Raw genomic sequence first — 18051 nt, 5'->3', positions numbered from 1 at the left:
GACAGGTACCGTAAGGGCATCCGGGATCCTCAAGTCAAGGCCAGGATTAATAATGTATGGATGCTTCTGAAACACCATCTGAGCTTTCTCTGTCGATAGAGTCCCTACAACATGCAGATTGACAGCTGCAAGTGCCGGGGTACTCGCAGGGTCATTAGGATTTCCCCCACTCCCTGAGTACTATGGAGTATATGGGGGTGAATGCTCCGCCAACAACCCTTCGAGCAAACTATCCGCGACATCACTGTCACTATCCTCCTCCCCTTTGTCCGCCTGCTCTTTCTTCCCATCCTCCCGTGCCATCCTCTACTCCGTCACTAGTGCCGAGTACAATCTCACTCGTTCAATCATGTCTACTCCACATCTTTTTTGTTTCGTGTCCTACTGTGCCTCCTGGTATGCGTGCATTTCTGCATCATTCCCTGATAACAATCTCTCTGTTTGGCATGTGCAGCATGCATCCTTGCATCAAGTGCTTCAAACTGTGTGGGTCTAGGTAAAGGTGTCATAGCATACAACATTCCCCTCAAATGAATTTGTTGTATATTGATTCTTCTTGTAATATGGCTGACAGTAGTCATTAGCCCTTCCTTAGTGTTTTCACCTTCTCAGTCTCCCAGAATACCTGTGCGTGTTCTAACTTGTACCAGAGTGTTCTACCTGTGTCAGTTGAAAGTCTGGTCAGCTGGCGAGGTTTGTACTCAGCTGTGACCTACAATAAATCTACATGTAATCAACTAGAAGCATCCTATTTACAACATTTTGGCGACGAGGGTGGGATAAAATGTTGTAAATAGGATGGTGATAGATGACAGGATGCTTCTAGTTGATTACATGTAGATTTATTGTAGGACACAGCTGAGTACAAATCTCACCAGCTGACCAGACCTTCAACTGACACAGGTAGAACACTCTGGTACAAGTTAGAACACGCACAGGTATTCTGGGAGACTGAGAAGGTGAAAACACTAAGGAAGGGCTAATGACTACTGTCAGCCATATTACAAGAAGAATCAATATACAACAGAATTATTATCCTCAAACGACAGAATGAAGCCGTATAGTTAGCAGGCATATCCTCTGGGTATTCTCTTCCCCCACAATAGTCAGAACAGGCGCATCTCCTCTAAACAGTTCTCTGATCGCTTTAAAACACTTCATATTCCTTTTCTCTTGCAATATGTGTAATTGACCTTCAAATTGTAAAACGTCAGGGTTCACACAAGAGTAGACTTACAGTTCCCAATCCACCTATCACAGCGCAGTACCTTCTGATGTCACTCCTCACTCTTTGCAGCGGCTCACCCTCTGTCACAATTTCTCTTCGCACACACACATTTTCTTTAAACAACAATTGTCAGTCACTCCAAAAATGCACTCTCTTATAAATTAAACCTTGGCCTGCGGGGAATCACCTGACTCAGCGTAGTTTCTCTACTGCACAAAAGGTCCATTACACTATTCAAACTGTCCCATTCACACAAAGTTCCCTATCTCAATTGGGCTGATGATGTCTGACAACAAACCCCCACAAAACACAGCAGACAAATATATCACAGTGTCTTCTGCACCTTACTATATATCCTGGGATCTTAGATCACGTCAAACTCAGTAACAACTTCAACAACTTATCACCACATTCACACAACTCTCACAAGACATCCTACTGCCGACTCTTTACCGCAAAATCGAACAACCATCACTGTCATCTACCTGTTAACACTCATTTCCTCTACACTACTGGTTTCTTTGTACGTCAGCGGAACTCCACTTGTTCCCCTCTCGCGATTCGGTTCCTTGCAGGGGACACTATAATCGGGCTCTAGAACTGACCTAGATCTCATTCCTCCCTTCAAGTGCAGAACCATCCAATGAAGCTACCATGTGCTAGTGCGGAAACGTGTTTCCCCAACTCTAGGTTGATGGTTCTTGTTAGCACCTTGAGAGGTAAGGAACTCCTCAATTCACCCATGCAGAAACAGAAATGTCTCTGTAACTCAAGTCCACTACTTGATAGTTGTTAATCAATGTATTGTAGATTTTGAAACAGGTTCATATATATCAGGGTAAGCATAATATCGAAATACAGAGAAAATAAAATGAAGCCAAACCACAAGAACCGATTCACCCTATATAACAAAAAGAAAACTACAAGTTCAGTTACAGGCACATAGGTTATTGGAAGGCACAAACGTAAATTAGATTGCATTGAAGTTCTGGAAAAATTTATCTCGATGTACTTTACCTATCCCTACACTAAGGAGAGGGGAAACCTACAAATAAGTTTCAAGGGACGCACGAAAGTGCCAGTCATCAGAGTCCTTCTAAAGGAAATTCCGACATTGGTCATGTAGCCTAATGCCACAAGTCCCAGGAGAGGTCTGTACCTTGAAAGGTCTGCAAGAAGAGTGCCAGATGTCCCTAACTTCATTAGTATAAAGCAGCCATCTAGTACTGGCACCTCCCAACTCTAAAGTCATTTTCCATTATCCCAGCAGCGTTCATCTGCTCCCTTCTCCTGCTTCACACGATAAACTCCCCTCGTGTCCTTGGTACCATCTCCATCTCCCACTAGAATTCATTCTGTCTTCGTTATCGCATTCCTTCCCAGGCCTAACCATCAACTGAGCAATGGCCCATTCTCTAAACTGTCTTGTCCACCTGCAGTGCGAACACAAATACATGTAACGTTTCACAGTGCAATAAAGTTAAATGTTAGTCAGGGAGAAGAGTCAGGAATACAATTCCTGCTTACTGCTTTTAGTAAATTAGCATTTCACAGATTTCGGAGCACCTCTCTCTGACCGATACAACATGATATTTTACTGTCCACGATATCATGAATACCCAAGTTCTACAACATTGTTGCGACAATGTCATTATAACTATTTCACAACACTTTTAATGTTAAACTATTCTTGGGTGTTAAGGTGAAGCCCGAAGTTGTCATATATGTCTCTACTACACACAACATACATTATAAGATGAAAGAGTTTACGAAACCTTGACTATAAACCCTCTTAGTTCCCAAATTAGTCACACAAAGTGTATGTGAGTGCAAACTTCTCATGGCTATATCGCACTCCTAAGGAATCTATCAAAAGAAAGCTGAAACAAGCATAAACTCCACTCCTCTATCCTAGCACACCCTGACTGATACTGCATCAGCACTGATTTCTGTCGAGGCATTCAATGACTGACACTAGGTGTCACTGCTGCAGCATTGGACGTTTTTTAACTCAGATCAGCTCCAGGAATGTATGAAACTACTAACACTTGAAACAAACCCATGAGAATCAAAACGTCTTGGATTTGATTTTAGATAACCGTCAAACCTTTCGATTGTGAGGAGGCCAAGTTAGTCATAGCATGCCATTATATTTGTGTTAAAAAACAAATAATATTGTGATACCTGTAACGACACATTTGAAGGTTGAGCCACTGATAAATGTGTCCGATCAAGACGTGTCAGCGTTCTAGGTGTCTAACTAGTCCTGTTTACAGAATAGGATAGGAAGCTCTGTTTGGAACGAAGCGTGTCTGCTGTCAGAATAATAATTGCTAGAATGGATAACCCTCTCTTTGCGATGAATGCTGTTAACAAGACATTGGATTTGAAACGTAATTTGATTTCCGGAGTGCCTGCTTAGTATATACTTATTGAATAGGAAACTTCAAAGGGGCAGATTTACAAGCCCCTTACGTTACTTTTGTGCCGCCGTTGCGTCACTTTTGTGACGCAGCGGCGGCGTAAAAGTTGCGGCAAATTTACAACGTGGCGCATCTAAGGAGAAGCGACACGTTGTAAAGCCCTACGTCACATTATACCTGGCGCAGGTATAATGTATGCAAGGTAGGCGTTCCCATGCAAAAAGCCATGTAGAACTAGTGCAGTGAAATTTACAAGATTTCACTGCGTCACTCTACGCCTTCCCTGCATCAAAATCCCGACCCCTGTTCAGATTAGGCGTAAGGATTGACGCAGGGCATTTTACATGGGACCTATCTATGTTTTCTGGCGCATTGCTGGAGTTGCATCACTTTTGTGATAAACTCCAACAATGCGTCACTTTTCCTCCAACAGATGCATCAGAATTTCTGACGCATCTGTAATTCCTTGCGCCATGGTGCCCTGTATTGTAAATACAGCGCATCCATGATGGTGCAAGGACATTTGAAGGTGACGCAAGGAAACTGATGCATCTATGCACATGCGTCAGTTCCTTGTAAAAGTGTTTACTTACTGAGCGTACACTAATTTTTGGAGATCATGCCAGCCACTCTTATTATTATGCTCCGCGGGATTTTGGCAACCATGGGCAATCACGAGTACTGCAGCTGGTTTTATGTTATTTGATTATTTCGACATTATTAGTGTTAAAATGAGATTATAAAATATAAAAGCGGTTTAAGAAAGGACTGGATTTCTTGGCAAAATAGTCGAGTTGCAGCTGAGTTGTGGTGCACTTAGATGTCACATTTCATATATAAATAGGGTGATGTCAAAATGGACCTTTGATGTATTTGTGCGATTAGTATATTTTGCAATACTATAGTGGCGGGGCATATATTGGACACTGAACTAGCAGATATTTCTATTTTCAGAACTCATTGCTTGTGGGAAGTAGTCCGAACTTCAACTGCTCTGATGTCCTCACCAGCAGTGATGCAAATATAGAGCTTAGCAGTGCTCACCGCAGCACAAGACCGCCAAAGGGTGAGCTTCTTTGTCAGTGAAAATTGATAATGGGTTTAAATCACTGATTTCATGGGGTTAAATTAGTAAACATTGTCTTAAAATGTGTTTCTCTTCTCACACTATAGGCGGTAGAAGTGGGATCTGCTGGCCAACCTTTGCTTCAGGACACAATGGAGCCCCTGGAAAGCCTATGGCAGGCCTGATGTCTTACAATGCTATCACTGGCTTAATGACTGTAGAAGGTAGGTGTGCACTGTTCTAGCCTTCCTTTTGTCACTGCCACTCTGATGGCTCTTACTAATCTTTCCTAAGTAGAATATATATTTATATACTAATCATAATTGTATCACAATTCCTATTTCTATTATTGTGAGAATTTTATGATAATAGTAATAACAATAATGCATACATACATACCATCATTTATTGGTATATGGCACATTTTATATACTCTCTGCACTTATACATTAGTATGTGGCATCATTTATTAGTATATGGCACATTTCAGATATTTTGAATTGCAATATTGTTTGCAGACCTGTCTAAAGTTAGGTACTGATAAAGATCAATTCAAAATGGTCAGGCGATTTAGTTGATGTTTCCTAAGTTAAATTTGCCCGGCGTTAAACGCCTCTAATACCATACGAAGTTATCCAATAAAGAGGCAGGCGCTGGAGACAGGAAGACAGGAAACAAGTTTTATTCCGACGGATTAGAACACGTCAGATCGGACAACAAGGTATCGTCTCGAGGTGCTCTCCCAGCCTCTCTGAGGCCTGGTCTTTTATACACTGGTTTAAGACATGTGAACGCTCTTTATTACAACAAAGACATTGTGAAGTATGAGGATGACATCCCCGGCACCCCCCCAGTTCCGGCCCATTCCAACACATGACAACAGTAGAGGCCCTTACCCCTCATACAATGGGAGGGGTCTATCACGCAGCTGAGTGTTCTGCCGATTCCTTTGGAATGTGTGCGCCTGATCGAATCTCAGGGGGTGGGGAGGTCATGATCAATAGTGGCTCCTTTCAAGAAAGGCGAGTGCATACAGTAGTGGGCAATACACTGTATCCTCAGGCTAAGGGATGACCAGCGGTCCATGTAGAAAATTAGGTTCGGAGGAAGAGGTCATCAAAAGAGGGGTATTCATGGACGGAAAGAAGGTGTTGGTCAGGCACGGGGTGTGATTCTCAGAGACAGAGTCATGCGGGAGGGGAGGGCTAATGACTTGTGCATGTGAGAGCGGGGACAGCCAGGGTGCGTGGGGGAGGCTCGCAAGGTTCAGGGAAGTGTGCTGACGGGTGATCGTGAACAGGGAGACCATGGTACCTAAAATGGCTGTCGTGTATGTTCATACGTGAGTCTGCAAGATGGCGTAGATGATGTTCAGTACACGAACTAAAATTCCACAGTCCTCCCTTTTAACATGTCTCGCCAGCTTGTCAGTTTGGATCGATCCCCATGAGACCACGCACCTCTATCTCATATAGGGGACTCATGTGCTCAGTTTTAAAGTCCAAAGTCTTAGGGCACGTACAGTTGGAAACGAGTGAACACAGAGGTGGCAAACATTGAATACCCAAGCAACACCCACATAGTATCATGATTGGTATCAATATAAACGTAAACAATCTCCGTCCCCAGTCCTTCAAAGTGTCCCAGAACCAGCCTCCAAGCGACCATCCTTCCTGCTCCTGGTGAACCTCTGAGGACAGTCTGTGGAGGTGTTCGATTGCTTTGTAGACTGAAGGTGAGTTATCTGGCACGTAGGTGCAACAGCTGGAGCCGATGATGCGGCATGCACCTCCACGGTCGGCCAGAACCACATCTAGAACAAGGCGGTTTTGAAGAGCCACCAGGCGGACTGCCTGAAGCTCAGCCGTGTTGTTAGCAAGGATGCCAGCCGTGATGTTAATGGTTGTTTCCACTGCCTGTGTCAGGTGTCGGATAGCGCGGCTATTTGCCATTGGGCCCCACAGAGGAACAAGTCCCTTTGCCGCATCCAGGAACTGTGCTCCGGTGGAGTCGGCTTGCCCAATGTCTCCGGCGCGCTTTTGCCGGTGATGGTAGGCTGGGGCCACGTATGTGGGAGGAAGAATGAAGGCGATGTAGCAAGTACCCCTCCAGCCTTTTGGGAGCCAAGTGTAAGCTTTGGTGCCACAAACAAAGTACATATTCGGGGAAGCAACAAAGGAGGGGGGGTCAGCTGAGACCAATGTTTTGGTGATACGACAGGAACTGTGACCCACCAGCTGCGTTCCCTGGCCTTCGAGGCATACAAGTCCTGTGACATTGATGACAGACAGGGCCACGGTCAGGGTGGCAGCCGTTTGTTTCCGCAGGTGGGAGAAGGTGGGTCTGGCTGGATTGTGGAGCACTTGCATTTCGACTCTTTCTTTGGCCGGGATGTTCGCAAGGAAGGCTGAACCTGAAAGCACAGGACAAAAGGGGGCAGACGTCTTTCCTGTTTTGTTCAGCCAGAACCCATAGTAGAAGTGCGATACTGTTTGACCAGAAGCGGCGTTGTCCTTGTGGCTTTCCTGCAAGAGGATCAACCAGGCGAGGCAGGAGCTGTGAACTGAGAAAGGAGAAGGGATGAAGGGGATGGAGTGTCCGGTAGCATGCGGGAGCAACCCGCAGATCCAGCAGTTCGTGGCATTTGCAGCAAGGTTGTGCTGGTGTAACAGTTGCACGAAGGAATTGTTCCAGAACTCCTTACGCCTTTCTCGGAGCTGAGGTGAAAGGGTGATAAGGTGGTGCTCTTTCATGGTGGTTGGCTGTACAGTGGTCGGCAACATCTGGTGAGCGGGTGTGCTTTCCTCCAAGATCCAGAAGGAAGTCATGAGGAGGAGGCAAAAGAGGAAGACAATGAAGAAAGCGATTGTCTTTGATTTGTGCAAATTATCAGTCTTTGGGTTCCTGTAGTGGGTATTTCCTGTTGCTTCCGACGTCTTCTTATCTGGCGCTTCCATCATCTTCTTATCTGGCGCTTCCATCATCTTCATCTTCAAGGTGCTCGGTAGTGGGCAGAACCACAGACTTTGTTTAGCTTCTCTCCGGGTAACCCTTGGTTGCTTTGGGTCACCGTTCTGAGATTTTTAACTTAGTCAGTGGCCTACTTAGCCGAAGCTCCCTCCTTTCGACGCAGGAAATACCCTTCTCGGGATGGCACAGTGGGATCAGAGTGTTTTGCAAGTTCAAGTGCCTCGGTATCAGGATAGCAGTTCAGTGATGGTCGGTCTTTGTTCAGGAGCTCTTCTTGGGTGCTGACGTTGTCTGTCGTGGCCAGGGTCGAGGAAACCTTCTTGCAGTGGTGTGCGTGCAGCCAGTGCTTCTTCCCCTCCACTCGAAGAGCCGTCCGAGTGGTGATCAGTACTTGCCAGGGGCCCGTCCACCGGGGTTCCAGACTCTTTGCCCGTTGAAAATTCCGGACTAGGACATACTCTCCCGGTTGGATATCGTGACCGGGACCCCTGGAAGCATCGGGGATGGCCTGCTGCACCTGTTGAAGAATGACAGACAACGTTTTAGTTAACTTGTATAAATAATCTGACAGCAGGACGTCGGGGACGTCGTGAATGGAGCTCGGCTTGGGGGCAGTCCAGAGGTTCATTGGTTGCCCAAACACAACCTCGTAGGGGGTCAGGTGGTGCTTAGTGGGAGTGGAGCGCATCGATAGTAATGCCAGTGGGAGGGCATCTGGCCACTTAAGTCCTGTGGTGGCCACTATCTTTGACAGTTTCAGTTTCAGTGTAGCATTGTGTCGCTCAACCAGGCCAGCGGATTGGGGGTGGAAGACTGCATGGAATCTCTGTTTTACCCCCAACCCCTTCAGGATTAGTTGGATAACTTCAGCTATGAAGTGGGGGCCATTGTCGCTCCATAAAATTCGACAAAGGCCGTAGCGAGGGAAAAACTCTTTCAGTAGTACTTTGGCAGTAGTCATGGCAGTGTTATCTCGGGTCGGATAGGCTTCCACCCATTTGCTGAAGGCACATACAATGACTAATACGTATGTGGGATGGGGGGTCGGGTGAATGAGAGTCGCCACGAGTCGAAGTCTATCTGTAACCGGTTTTTATTATTTACTTCAATAATACCGGGTTAGTCTCAAGCAAAGGGGATAAAGTACAGAAAACATAGACGAGAAGTCTCTCCGATGGTGAACTGCGGGGGTCTTCACTTCCGGTCTTGACTCAACGAGAGATGGCCGCTGCTCCGGAGATATACTCGAGAAAAGAAAAGAGCCACATTAGGGACTGGGATCGATATATACAAAGGGAGAGAGAGGGTAGGGTAGTGAGGGATCACCAGGTTACTACCACCGTCTATAGCTACCTATGAGTGCAGGTGGACGGCAAGGCACGGCGAGAGTGACCACCCTCAGGCTACCCTGTCCCACCCCGTGAGGTAAACAATCCCATAAAACGCCCTCGTACCTTGTGGAGCCACACTTCTCCCTTGGAAGTGTGGCGGGGCGGCTCGTGGAAACGTTGGACTCCTGGCTTGTCGAGTCTCTGCTCCAGGGGTCCCAAAAGCGGTTCCACGACGGTTCCTCCTTCTTCCTCCTTGGCGGCGTCTTCCTCGTGCTCCGGCTGACTTCCCAAAGGTTCCGCGCTGAATGAAAGTGACGGAGCTTCCTTAAACGCCCCTAGCTCCCCCGATTGGACAGCGGTAGATGACGTCCAGGCACCTGAGTGGTCGATTGCAGACGCTGTCGGAGAACACGCCCCCAACGTCATAGAGGCTGGATACAGATACTGACGTGCTGGAGGCAGAGCCGGGGAAGCCCAGGAAACGACGCAAGGATCCTGCGGACGGGGTGGAAAGGAAGAGACGTTAGCAGGCACACCCCGTCCGTCCAAGTCAGGGAGCTCATCCAGGTCAGGGAGCCCGGCTTCGTGACACATCCCACCCCCAGGATTGACCCGATCGGGGGGAAGCGGATACCGGGACAGAAAGTCAACATTACCCTGCAAGGAACCCTTCCTGTGACGGACCTCAATCTGGTATGGCTGTAGGGCCAGGAACCAGCGCAGGATGCGGTCATTGTTCCCACGGTTGCGTTGGAGCCAAGTCAAGGGAGCATGATCAGTATACAACACAAAGGGCCTCCCCTCGAGATAGTACCTCAACTTCTCCACACCCCAACGGACAGCCAGGCATTCCTTTTCAATCGTCGAATACGCCTGCTCCCTAGGAAACAGCTTGCGACTGATAAAGAGCACAGGTCTTTCGGCTCCTTGCACATCCACCTGGGAAAGAATCGCACCAATACCAACTCCAGAGGCGTCCGTCTGGAGAATGAAAGGTTTGAGGAAATCAGGAGACACTAGAACAGAGGAAGAAGTCAAGGCGTCCTTCAAAGCCTGGAAGGCCGAAGTCTGCACAACAGAAGGGGAGGGGAGTGTAGCAGACTTGGTGTTCTTCCCGAGTAGGTCAGTGAGGGGCCCTGCCAGACTAGCAAACTGAGCAATGAAACGGCGGTAGTAACCCACCAATCCCAAGAAGGCCCTGAGTTCTTTCTTTGTAGAGGGGTAGGGTAGTGCTTTGATTGCTTCCAGTTTCTCAGTCTGAGGCTTAATCTGTCCATCCCCTAAGAGATACCCGAGATACTTGACCTGCTGGAAAGCAAATCGGGATTTCTTTGCGTTAATGTGGAGATTGGCCTCCTTTAGACTGGTCAGTATGTTCCCAAGATGTGTCAAGTGGTCCTCCCATGTCTTGCTAAACACCACAATGTCGTCCAGGTAGGCCGACGCATAGCGTAAGTGAGGTGCCAGCAGCGTATCCATGACCCTCTGGAATGTTGCTGGCGCCCCATGCAATCCAAATGGAAGTACCGTGAAATGGAAATGACCAGAAGGGGTTGAGAACGCCGTCTTTTCCATGTCTTTAGGAGCAAGGGGTATTTGCCAATACCCCTTGGTGAGATCGATGGTGGTGATGTACCGGGCCTCACCAAGGCGTTCCAGTAGTTCATCGACTCTAGGCAAGGGGTATGCGTCTTGTTTAGACACCCGATTAATGGCCCTGAAATCGATGCAAAATCGGATACTACCGTCAGGCTTCGGTACCAAGACCACCGGTGAGCACCAATTGCTGTGGGAAGGTACTATGATTCCGGATTTCAGCATACTGTCTACCTCGTCCTGGAACGCTACGCGTCTTGCCTCTGGGATTCGGTAGGGCTTTTGTTTTACCACTGCATTGGGGAGAGTAGGTATACTGTGTTCCGCCAAGTGGGTACGGCCCGGTTGATCCGAGAAGACTGCTGCATGAGACATGAGTAGGTTTTTCACTTCTTGTTGCTGGGTAGCAGACAGCTCAGGGTTGATAGGAGCATCACCAACTGTGTGGCTTGTATCGGGTACAGGAGACGCCACATTGACTGCCTGAGGGGGTGTCCCTAACCATTTTTTAAGTAAGTTGATGTGATACATTTGGGTTTTACCTCTTCCTAATTGTACTAAGTATGTAGTGCGTCCTATTTTCCTCAAAATCTTGAAGGGTCCCTGCCACTCCTTCCTCATTTTATGTGTAGAGGAGGGTAAGAGAATCAAAACCCAATCGCCTACGTCTAGTACCCTCCACTTTGTACCCCGATCATATAGGGTTTTCTGTTTGGTTTGAGCCACCGCTAAATGTTCGTGAGCCAGTGTCCTAAGCTTATGTAGCCTGCTCTGTAGTTGCCTGGTGTAATCCAAAAGGGCCTCGGCTTCCTGTGCTCCCTCAGTCTCCCAACTGTCTTTAGTGATTTCAAGAAGTGTTCTGGGGGATCTCCCAAACAACAGTTCAAATGGTGAAGTCCCTAGACTAGACTGTTTCTGGCTACGGAGCACAAAGAGGGCCAGAGGCAATAACTGATCCCAGTTCTTCCCATCACCCGACAACAGTTTTTTTAACGTCAACTTAAGGGAGCCGTTGTATCGCTCAACCAAACCGTCTGTTTGTGGGTGATACACAGACGTTTTGATGTGTTTGATGTTTAGTTGTTTGCACACCTGTTGCATCAACCGTGAAACAAACGGGGTGCCCTGATCGGTAACAATCTCCTTCGGAAAACCCATGCGAGAGAAGACCTCAACCAACCTCTGGGCTATCGTTGCTGAAGTAGCAGCCTTAAGAGGAAAAGCCTCGGGATATCTCGTGGCGTAATCAACCAAGACTAGGGCGTACTGGTGTCCTCGGGAGGATTTCGGCAAAGGGCGGATTAAATCCATCCCTATTCGGTCAAAGGGAACCCCTATAATAGGCATGGGTACCAAAGGGACAGGAGGAGGAGTGTACGGGTTACGCTTCTGACATATTCTACACTCCTGACAATATTTTTGGACTTGGGCATAAATACCTGGCCAGAAGAAATGACGTAAGATGGACTGACCTGTTTTGTCTACCCCAGAGTGGCCGGCTAACAGATGAGCATGACCAAAAAACAAGATCTGATCACGAAAACTATTCGGGACCAACAATTGAGGGTCGGCGTCAGCCTTGGCGAGCCGATACAGTAGGCCATTCTTTTCGACAAAGGTGGGATAACTTCTGGTGGACGGGTCTTGTCCGTTTCGGGCAACCTGCCATGCATTGCTAAGACTTGCGTCATTTAATTGGGCTGTCCTAAAATGGGTGTCCGTGGCCCAGGGTTCTGCGGCTAACAAGGCATCACTAGCAAGGGACAAGTGGTGAAGAGTTTCTAACAACAATGTGCTGAATGTGGGGTTATCTGTCCCTAGGATTACAGGCTCTGGTAGACTAGCCATAACTCCTACGACTACGTCCATATTTTTCCCTGAGGGTGTTGTCAACGTGACCTTGGCCACAGGATATTCCTTAACGTCCCCATGGACACAACGGATACTGACCCGTCTCCCTGTAAGGAGAGAGGTGTGATCTACCAACTCTTCTCTTATAACAGATTGTTTACAGCCGGAATCCAGCAACGCTCTTACTCTAGTACCGTTCAATAAGACTCGTACATAGAAAGTGGTTCCGGTTTCTTGAGCGTACAAGATGGACCTCGGGGCATAGCTCACGTCCATGGGTTCTTCTTCTCTTTTTCCGACAAAACCGAGCGATATGACCCCACTCTCCGCAATCATAACATTGAGGGCCTGTATTGGGAAGTTCAGGTCGTTGGAACCGCACCTTCGCTGGTTCAGGAATAGGTTTTTGGAAAGTCTTTTTTTTCAGTTTTGACAGGTGGCAACAACTTGGCATTTTTTTCTGGTTCCCTCGTATAAGGTCTACCCTGGGCTCGGGCGTAACAAGTCGCCATTTCTATAGCGTGGTCCAACGTTAACCCGGCATGTTGTTTAAGCCACCTCTGAGTGCTATAGGGAAGGGACTCGATGAACTGTTCAAGGTATACCTTGTTCATTATGGCATCAACGTTTCCTTCCTGGGGTTTAAGCCATAAGTCCGCAGACTCTTTTAACTTGAAAAACAAGGTTTTGGGTAAATCCCCGGGTGATCCTTTCTCTTGACGAAACCTAAGTCGATGAGTTTCCTCGTCCACCCCCAACCTGTCGAGGATATACTGTTTCACGACCGCATAAGCAGTTGTTCCATCACGGTTCACTGTCTGGTAAGCTGCCTGGGCCTCACCGATTAATAATGGCGCCAAGTAGAAGGGCCATCTATCCCCAGGCCAGGAACTGGCTCTTGCCGCTCTTTCGAAGTTCAAAAAGAAAGCCAGTGGGTCCTCGCCTGGACTGAATTTTTGTAACGGTACAACAGTGCCTGGAGGTGGAGCTGAAGTCCTTCCCTGTCCTATCACAGTCATCAGTTGTGTTTGTCCCTCAGCCAGTTTCAGAAGATTGTCGGACTGGGTCTGAATGGCTTGGGTAAACGCGGACCTGTCGGCTTCCATTTGGGTCAACAGATTCTCCATTCTGTATCGGATGGCGTTGGTCACTGAAGGATCCGAGTCACGGCACCACTTGTGGGATGGGGGGTCGGGTGAATGAGAGTCGCCACGAGTCGAAGTCTATCTGTAACCGGTTTTTATTATTTACTTCAATAATACCGGGTTAGTCTCAAGCAAAGGGGATAAAGTACAGAAAACATAGACGAGAAGTCTCTCCGATGGTGAACTGCCGGGGTCTTCACTTCCGGTCTTGACTCAACGAGAGATGGCCGCTGCTCCGGAGATATACTCGAGAAAAGAAAAGAGCCACATTAGGGACTGGTATCGATATATACAAAGGGAGAGAGAGGGTAGGGTAGTGAGGGATCACCAGGTTACTACCACCGTCTATAGCTACCTATGAGTGCAGGTGGACGGCAAGGCACGGCGAGAGTGACCACCCTCAGGCTACCCTGTCCCACCCCGTGAGGTAAACAATCCCTGAAAACGCCCTCGTACCTTGTGGAGCCACACTTCTCACTTGGAAGTGTGGCGGGGCGGCTCGTGGAAACGTTGGCCTCCTGGCTTGTCGAGTCTCTGCTCCAGGGGTCCCAAAAGCGGTTCCACGACGGTTCCTCCTTCTTCCTCCTTGGCGGCGTCTTCCTCGTGCTCCGGCTGACTTCCCAAAGGTTCCGCGCTGAATGAAAGTGACGGAGCTTCCTTAAACGCCCCTAGCTCCCCCGATTGGACAGCGGTAGATGACGTCCAGGCACCTGAGTGGTCGATTGCAGACGCTGTCGGAGAACACGCCCCCAACGTCATAGAGGCTGGATACAGATACTGACGTGCTGGAGGCAGAGCCGGGGAAGCCCAGGAAACGTCGCAAGGATCCTGCTGACGGGGTGGAAAGGAAGAGACGTTAGCAGGCACACCCCGTCCGTCCAAGTCAGGGAGCTCATCCAGGTCAGGGAGCCCGGCTTCGTGACAACGTACTTCAAGCCTTGGCACCTCTCTAGCTGGATGTAATCCATCTGGAGGACCTCAAAGGGGTGGCCGGGGATCCCAAACCCTTCCCGGGGTACCACAGTTCCTTTCCCGGGGTTGTGTTGTAGGCAGATAAGGCACTGCTGGACCAGGCGTTTGGCTGAGTCGGGGATCTTGTTGTTGTGCCAGACTTTGGAAATGAGTTCAATCATGGGGGCAGAACCTATGTGTGCAGGGGAGTGTGCCATGGTCAGTATGGGGATCAAGTATGCATCAGGCAGCAACCATTTGTTGGTGTCTTTTGTCCGCCAGCAGCCCTCATCGTCCCTTAGACCCATCCGCGCCCACTCAGTCAGTTCGTGTGGTGTGCTGGCCGATTGGATGTCCCTAATTGTTTCCCTAGCGTCGGTCCATTTTTCTGCCTGTGACCGGGTCACATACATGCGTGTCATTGTCCTATTCTCAGCTGTGGTTCGGGCAGTGATGTCGGCTAGTGCGTTTCCCTGTCCGACTAAGTCTGTCACTTTCTTGTGTGCCTGGCATTTGATTACTGCTAATCGTTTGGGGAGGAGAACTGCTTCAATCAGAGCGGAGACTAGATCTCCGTGAAGGATGGGCGTGCCGTGGGACGTCAGGAATCCCCTTTCCCTCCACAAGAGCCCAAAATGATGAACCACCCCGAAGGCATACTGGCTGTCTGTGTAAATGTTCGCCGTGGTTCCTGCTGCTATGATGCATGCTCGTGTGAGGGCAATTAGCTCTGCTGCCTGTGCGGATCGTTGTGTGATGCGAGCTGTTTCAACTACTGTTCGAGCTGTCGTCACCGCATAGGCAGCAGAAGTGGTGCCGTCTGGGAGTTTGATACAAGAGCCATCTACCCATAGTTCTCCATCAGGGTCTGTAAAAGCAACGCCTCGGAGGTCAATTCTACTCCTGGTCTGTTCATCCGTGAGGGTCACACAGTCGTGTATAGGGGGCACATCGGGGTCATTTTCGGGCAAGGGCAACAGTGTAGCAGGATTCAATGTCGTGCATCTCTTCAGGGTGATGTGGGGTGCAAGTAAAGTCGTACCCTGTCAGTCGTGCACTAGTCAGGTGTTGAGTCTTGGTCTGGTTCAAAAGTGTGTCAACTGCATGGGGTACTAATACCGTGAGAGAGTTCGAAAGTACAATTCCCTCACTCTGGCGGATAGAGACAGCAGCAGCGGCTACTGCTCGAAGGCAGGCAGGTTGAGCTCTGGCGACTGGATCAAGAGTGGCAGAGAAATAGGCACAAGGGCGTTGTTTGGCGCCGATGGGCTGAGTTAGAACAGACAATGCGCATCCCTCCCTTTCGTGAGTGAAGAGGGAGAAGGGCTTGGAGTAATCTGGTGTTCCTAGAACGGGTGCCGAGCAAAGGGCATCCCGCAACTCCATAAAGGATGCTTGGCATTCGGGAGTCCAAGGGAGTGGGAACGGAACATCTTTGGCCAACAGGGAAAGTAGGGGTTTTATAATGAGACTGAAATTTGGTAACCATTGTCGGCAGAAAGAGGTAAGGCCCACTAATGAACGGACTTGCTTCTGTGTTTTTGGAATGGGGGTGTCTAGGATGGTTTGAATTCGGTCGGGCGTAAGTTTCCTCCCTTCTTTGGACAGGAGATGGCCTAGGTATGTCACTTGGGGCTGGCAGAACTGCAGTTTCTTTTTGGAGACTTTGTGGCCATTCTCCGCAAGAAAGTGCAAGAGTTGGATAGTGGCCGTGATTGCAAGTGGAGTGGTGTCGGCCGCCAAAAGGATATCATCGACATATTGGATCAACACCACTCCATCTGGTAGCTGGACGGCGTCCAGCTGTCTTTTGAGGGCCTGGATGTAAATGCTGGGACTTTCAGTGTAGCCCTGGGGAGCTCTACAAAATCGGTATGAACGGTTTTTTAAAGTGAAGCCGAAGAGATAACGGCTGTCTGGATGGATGGGGATAGAGAAAAATGCATTTTTAAGATCAATAACGGTGAAGGTGGTGGCGGTGGACGGGATGAGAGTCAGAATGGTGGCGATGTCTGAGACTACGGGGTACTGTGGTACCACCACTTTGTTGACTTCTCGCAGGTCGATGATGAAGCGGTATGCTTTCTCATCTCCCTCACCTTGCTTCTTAATAATGGGCAGGATAGGGCTATTGCAGACATTACTAACCACTTCCTCTACCACTCCTGCATCTACCAAGGACTGAATAATCGCTACCAATGCCTTCTCGCCTTCGGGCGATATCCGGTACTGTGGGAGTTTCGGGAGTATTGCATCTGGTCGAACAGTTATGTGTACAGGATCGATCATCATTCGTCCTACATCCGAGTCGTTTCTGGCCCATAGGTACAGGGGTAGGGTATCGAGCGAGGATAGGTCAGCATCTGTTATGGTGTACATATGTCTTGCGGGGTAGGGTCTGGACATGCTCGGGTTGTCGTACAGGATGACTCGGACTCCATCCGGGGAACACCTAATAGTAGCTCGGAAATGTTTCAGTAAATCAATACCCATAATGGCGTCAGGGGAGTTGGAGGAGAGCAGAAATGTTGTGTCAGTGGGGTTGTCTCCTAGGTCAAAGGAGATAGGTACAGACAGGGGGTTAGTGGAGGGCGTTCCATCGAAACCTATCGATGTAATGTGTGAGCCAGACAAGGGTGCCCTTGGAATCAGTCGCTTTGATAATACACTACGTGTCGCTCCAGTGTCTACCAAGAATGGAGACTTTGTACCCAGGACCTTAGCAGTGACGTAAGGACCTTGCTGGTCAACACAGAGCTCGACTGGATCCCTCCCTTGCCCCTGGCAGTCCTATGCAGAGTCGTGAGCATCGTTGCAGTCGGACTGTTGGCACTGATTCTGTCGGGGGCGGTCAAACGTGTTTGGTCTGCCAGGTCGGTCATTGATGGTGTCGTGGGTCTGCCCTCGCCCCTGCCCTCCAGTTTTGGGGCCATTTGTCATGTCCCTTGTCTCTTTATTTTTAATCATTTCCCGAAGGGCCAGGCATTGAGACTTCCAATGTCCAAATTCTTTGCAAAATGCACACTGGTTCTCATCGAGGTCAGTTCGTGGAGCTCCGGATGTGGGGTTGCGGTCTCTAGGGGGCGGATTCCTAGGGGCATTCGACTGGTAGTTTCCCCTATACCGTTCCCTTCCTGTAGTCACTCCCTGCAATTGAGCAATCATCACTCGTTCCTTTAAGTCCTTTTTCTTTCTCTCAGTCGCCCTCTCGTTCTCCTTCTTTTGGTGTTCGTAATACTGAGCCATCTGAAGGATAGCTGCAGGTTTGGAGGCTCCCCAACTACTCTCGCTCGTCTGTAACTTTTGGGAGACCTCTTGCGATAGCCCCTTTACGTAGTTTTGCACGAATAGGTGTTGTCCGGTTGCGGTGGTCATGTCTTGGCCACTGTAGTCGGAGAACACCGTTTCAAATGGGGAGAAATATTCTGATACGTCTTCCTGGGGTTTCTGACGGCAAGCCGTGACTACCGACCAGTCTACCTTCTTCTCT

General features: G+C 48.8%; 1 protein-coding gene across 1 annotated transcript in view; it reads left to right on the top strand.

Annotated features, from left to right (window-relative positions):
* PKHD1L1 (PKHD1 like 1) overlaps nt 1–18051 on the top strand; it is a 466042-nt gene that overhangs the window by 368446 nt on the left and 79545 nt on the right. The window contains exons 62-63 of the mRNA XM_078686145.1: nt 4606–4717; nt 4825–4941. Of these exons, the coding sequence (XP_078542271.1) occupies nt 4606–4717; nt 4825–4941 (229 nt within the window). The remainder of the gene's footprint in view (nt 1–4605; nt 4718–4824; nt 4942–18051) is intronic.

Source organism: Lissotriton helveticus, chromosome 4_1 (genome assembly GCF_964261635.1).
Source record: "Lissotriton helveticus chromosome 4_1, aLisHel1.1, whole genome shotgun sequence".
In the NCBI taxonomy this organism is placed as follows: Eukaryota; Metazoa; Chordata; class Amphibia; order Caudata; family Salamandridae; genus Lissotriton; species Lissotriton helveticus.
This window is presented reverse-complemented; position numbering and strand designations above follow the sequence as displayed.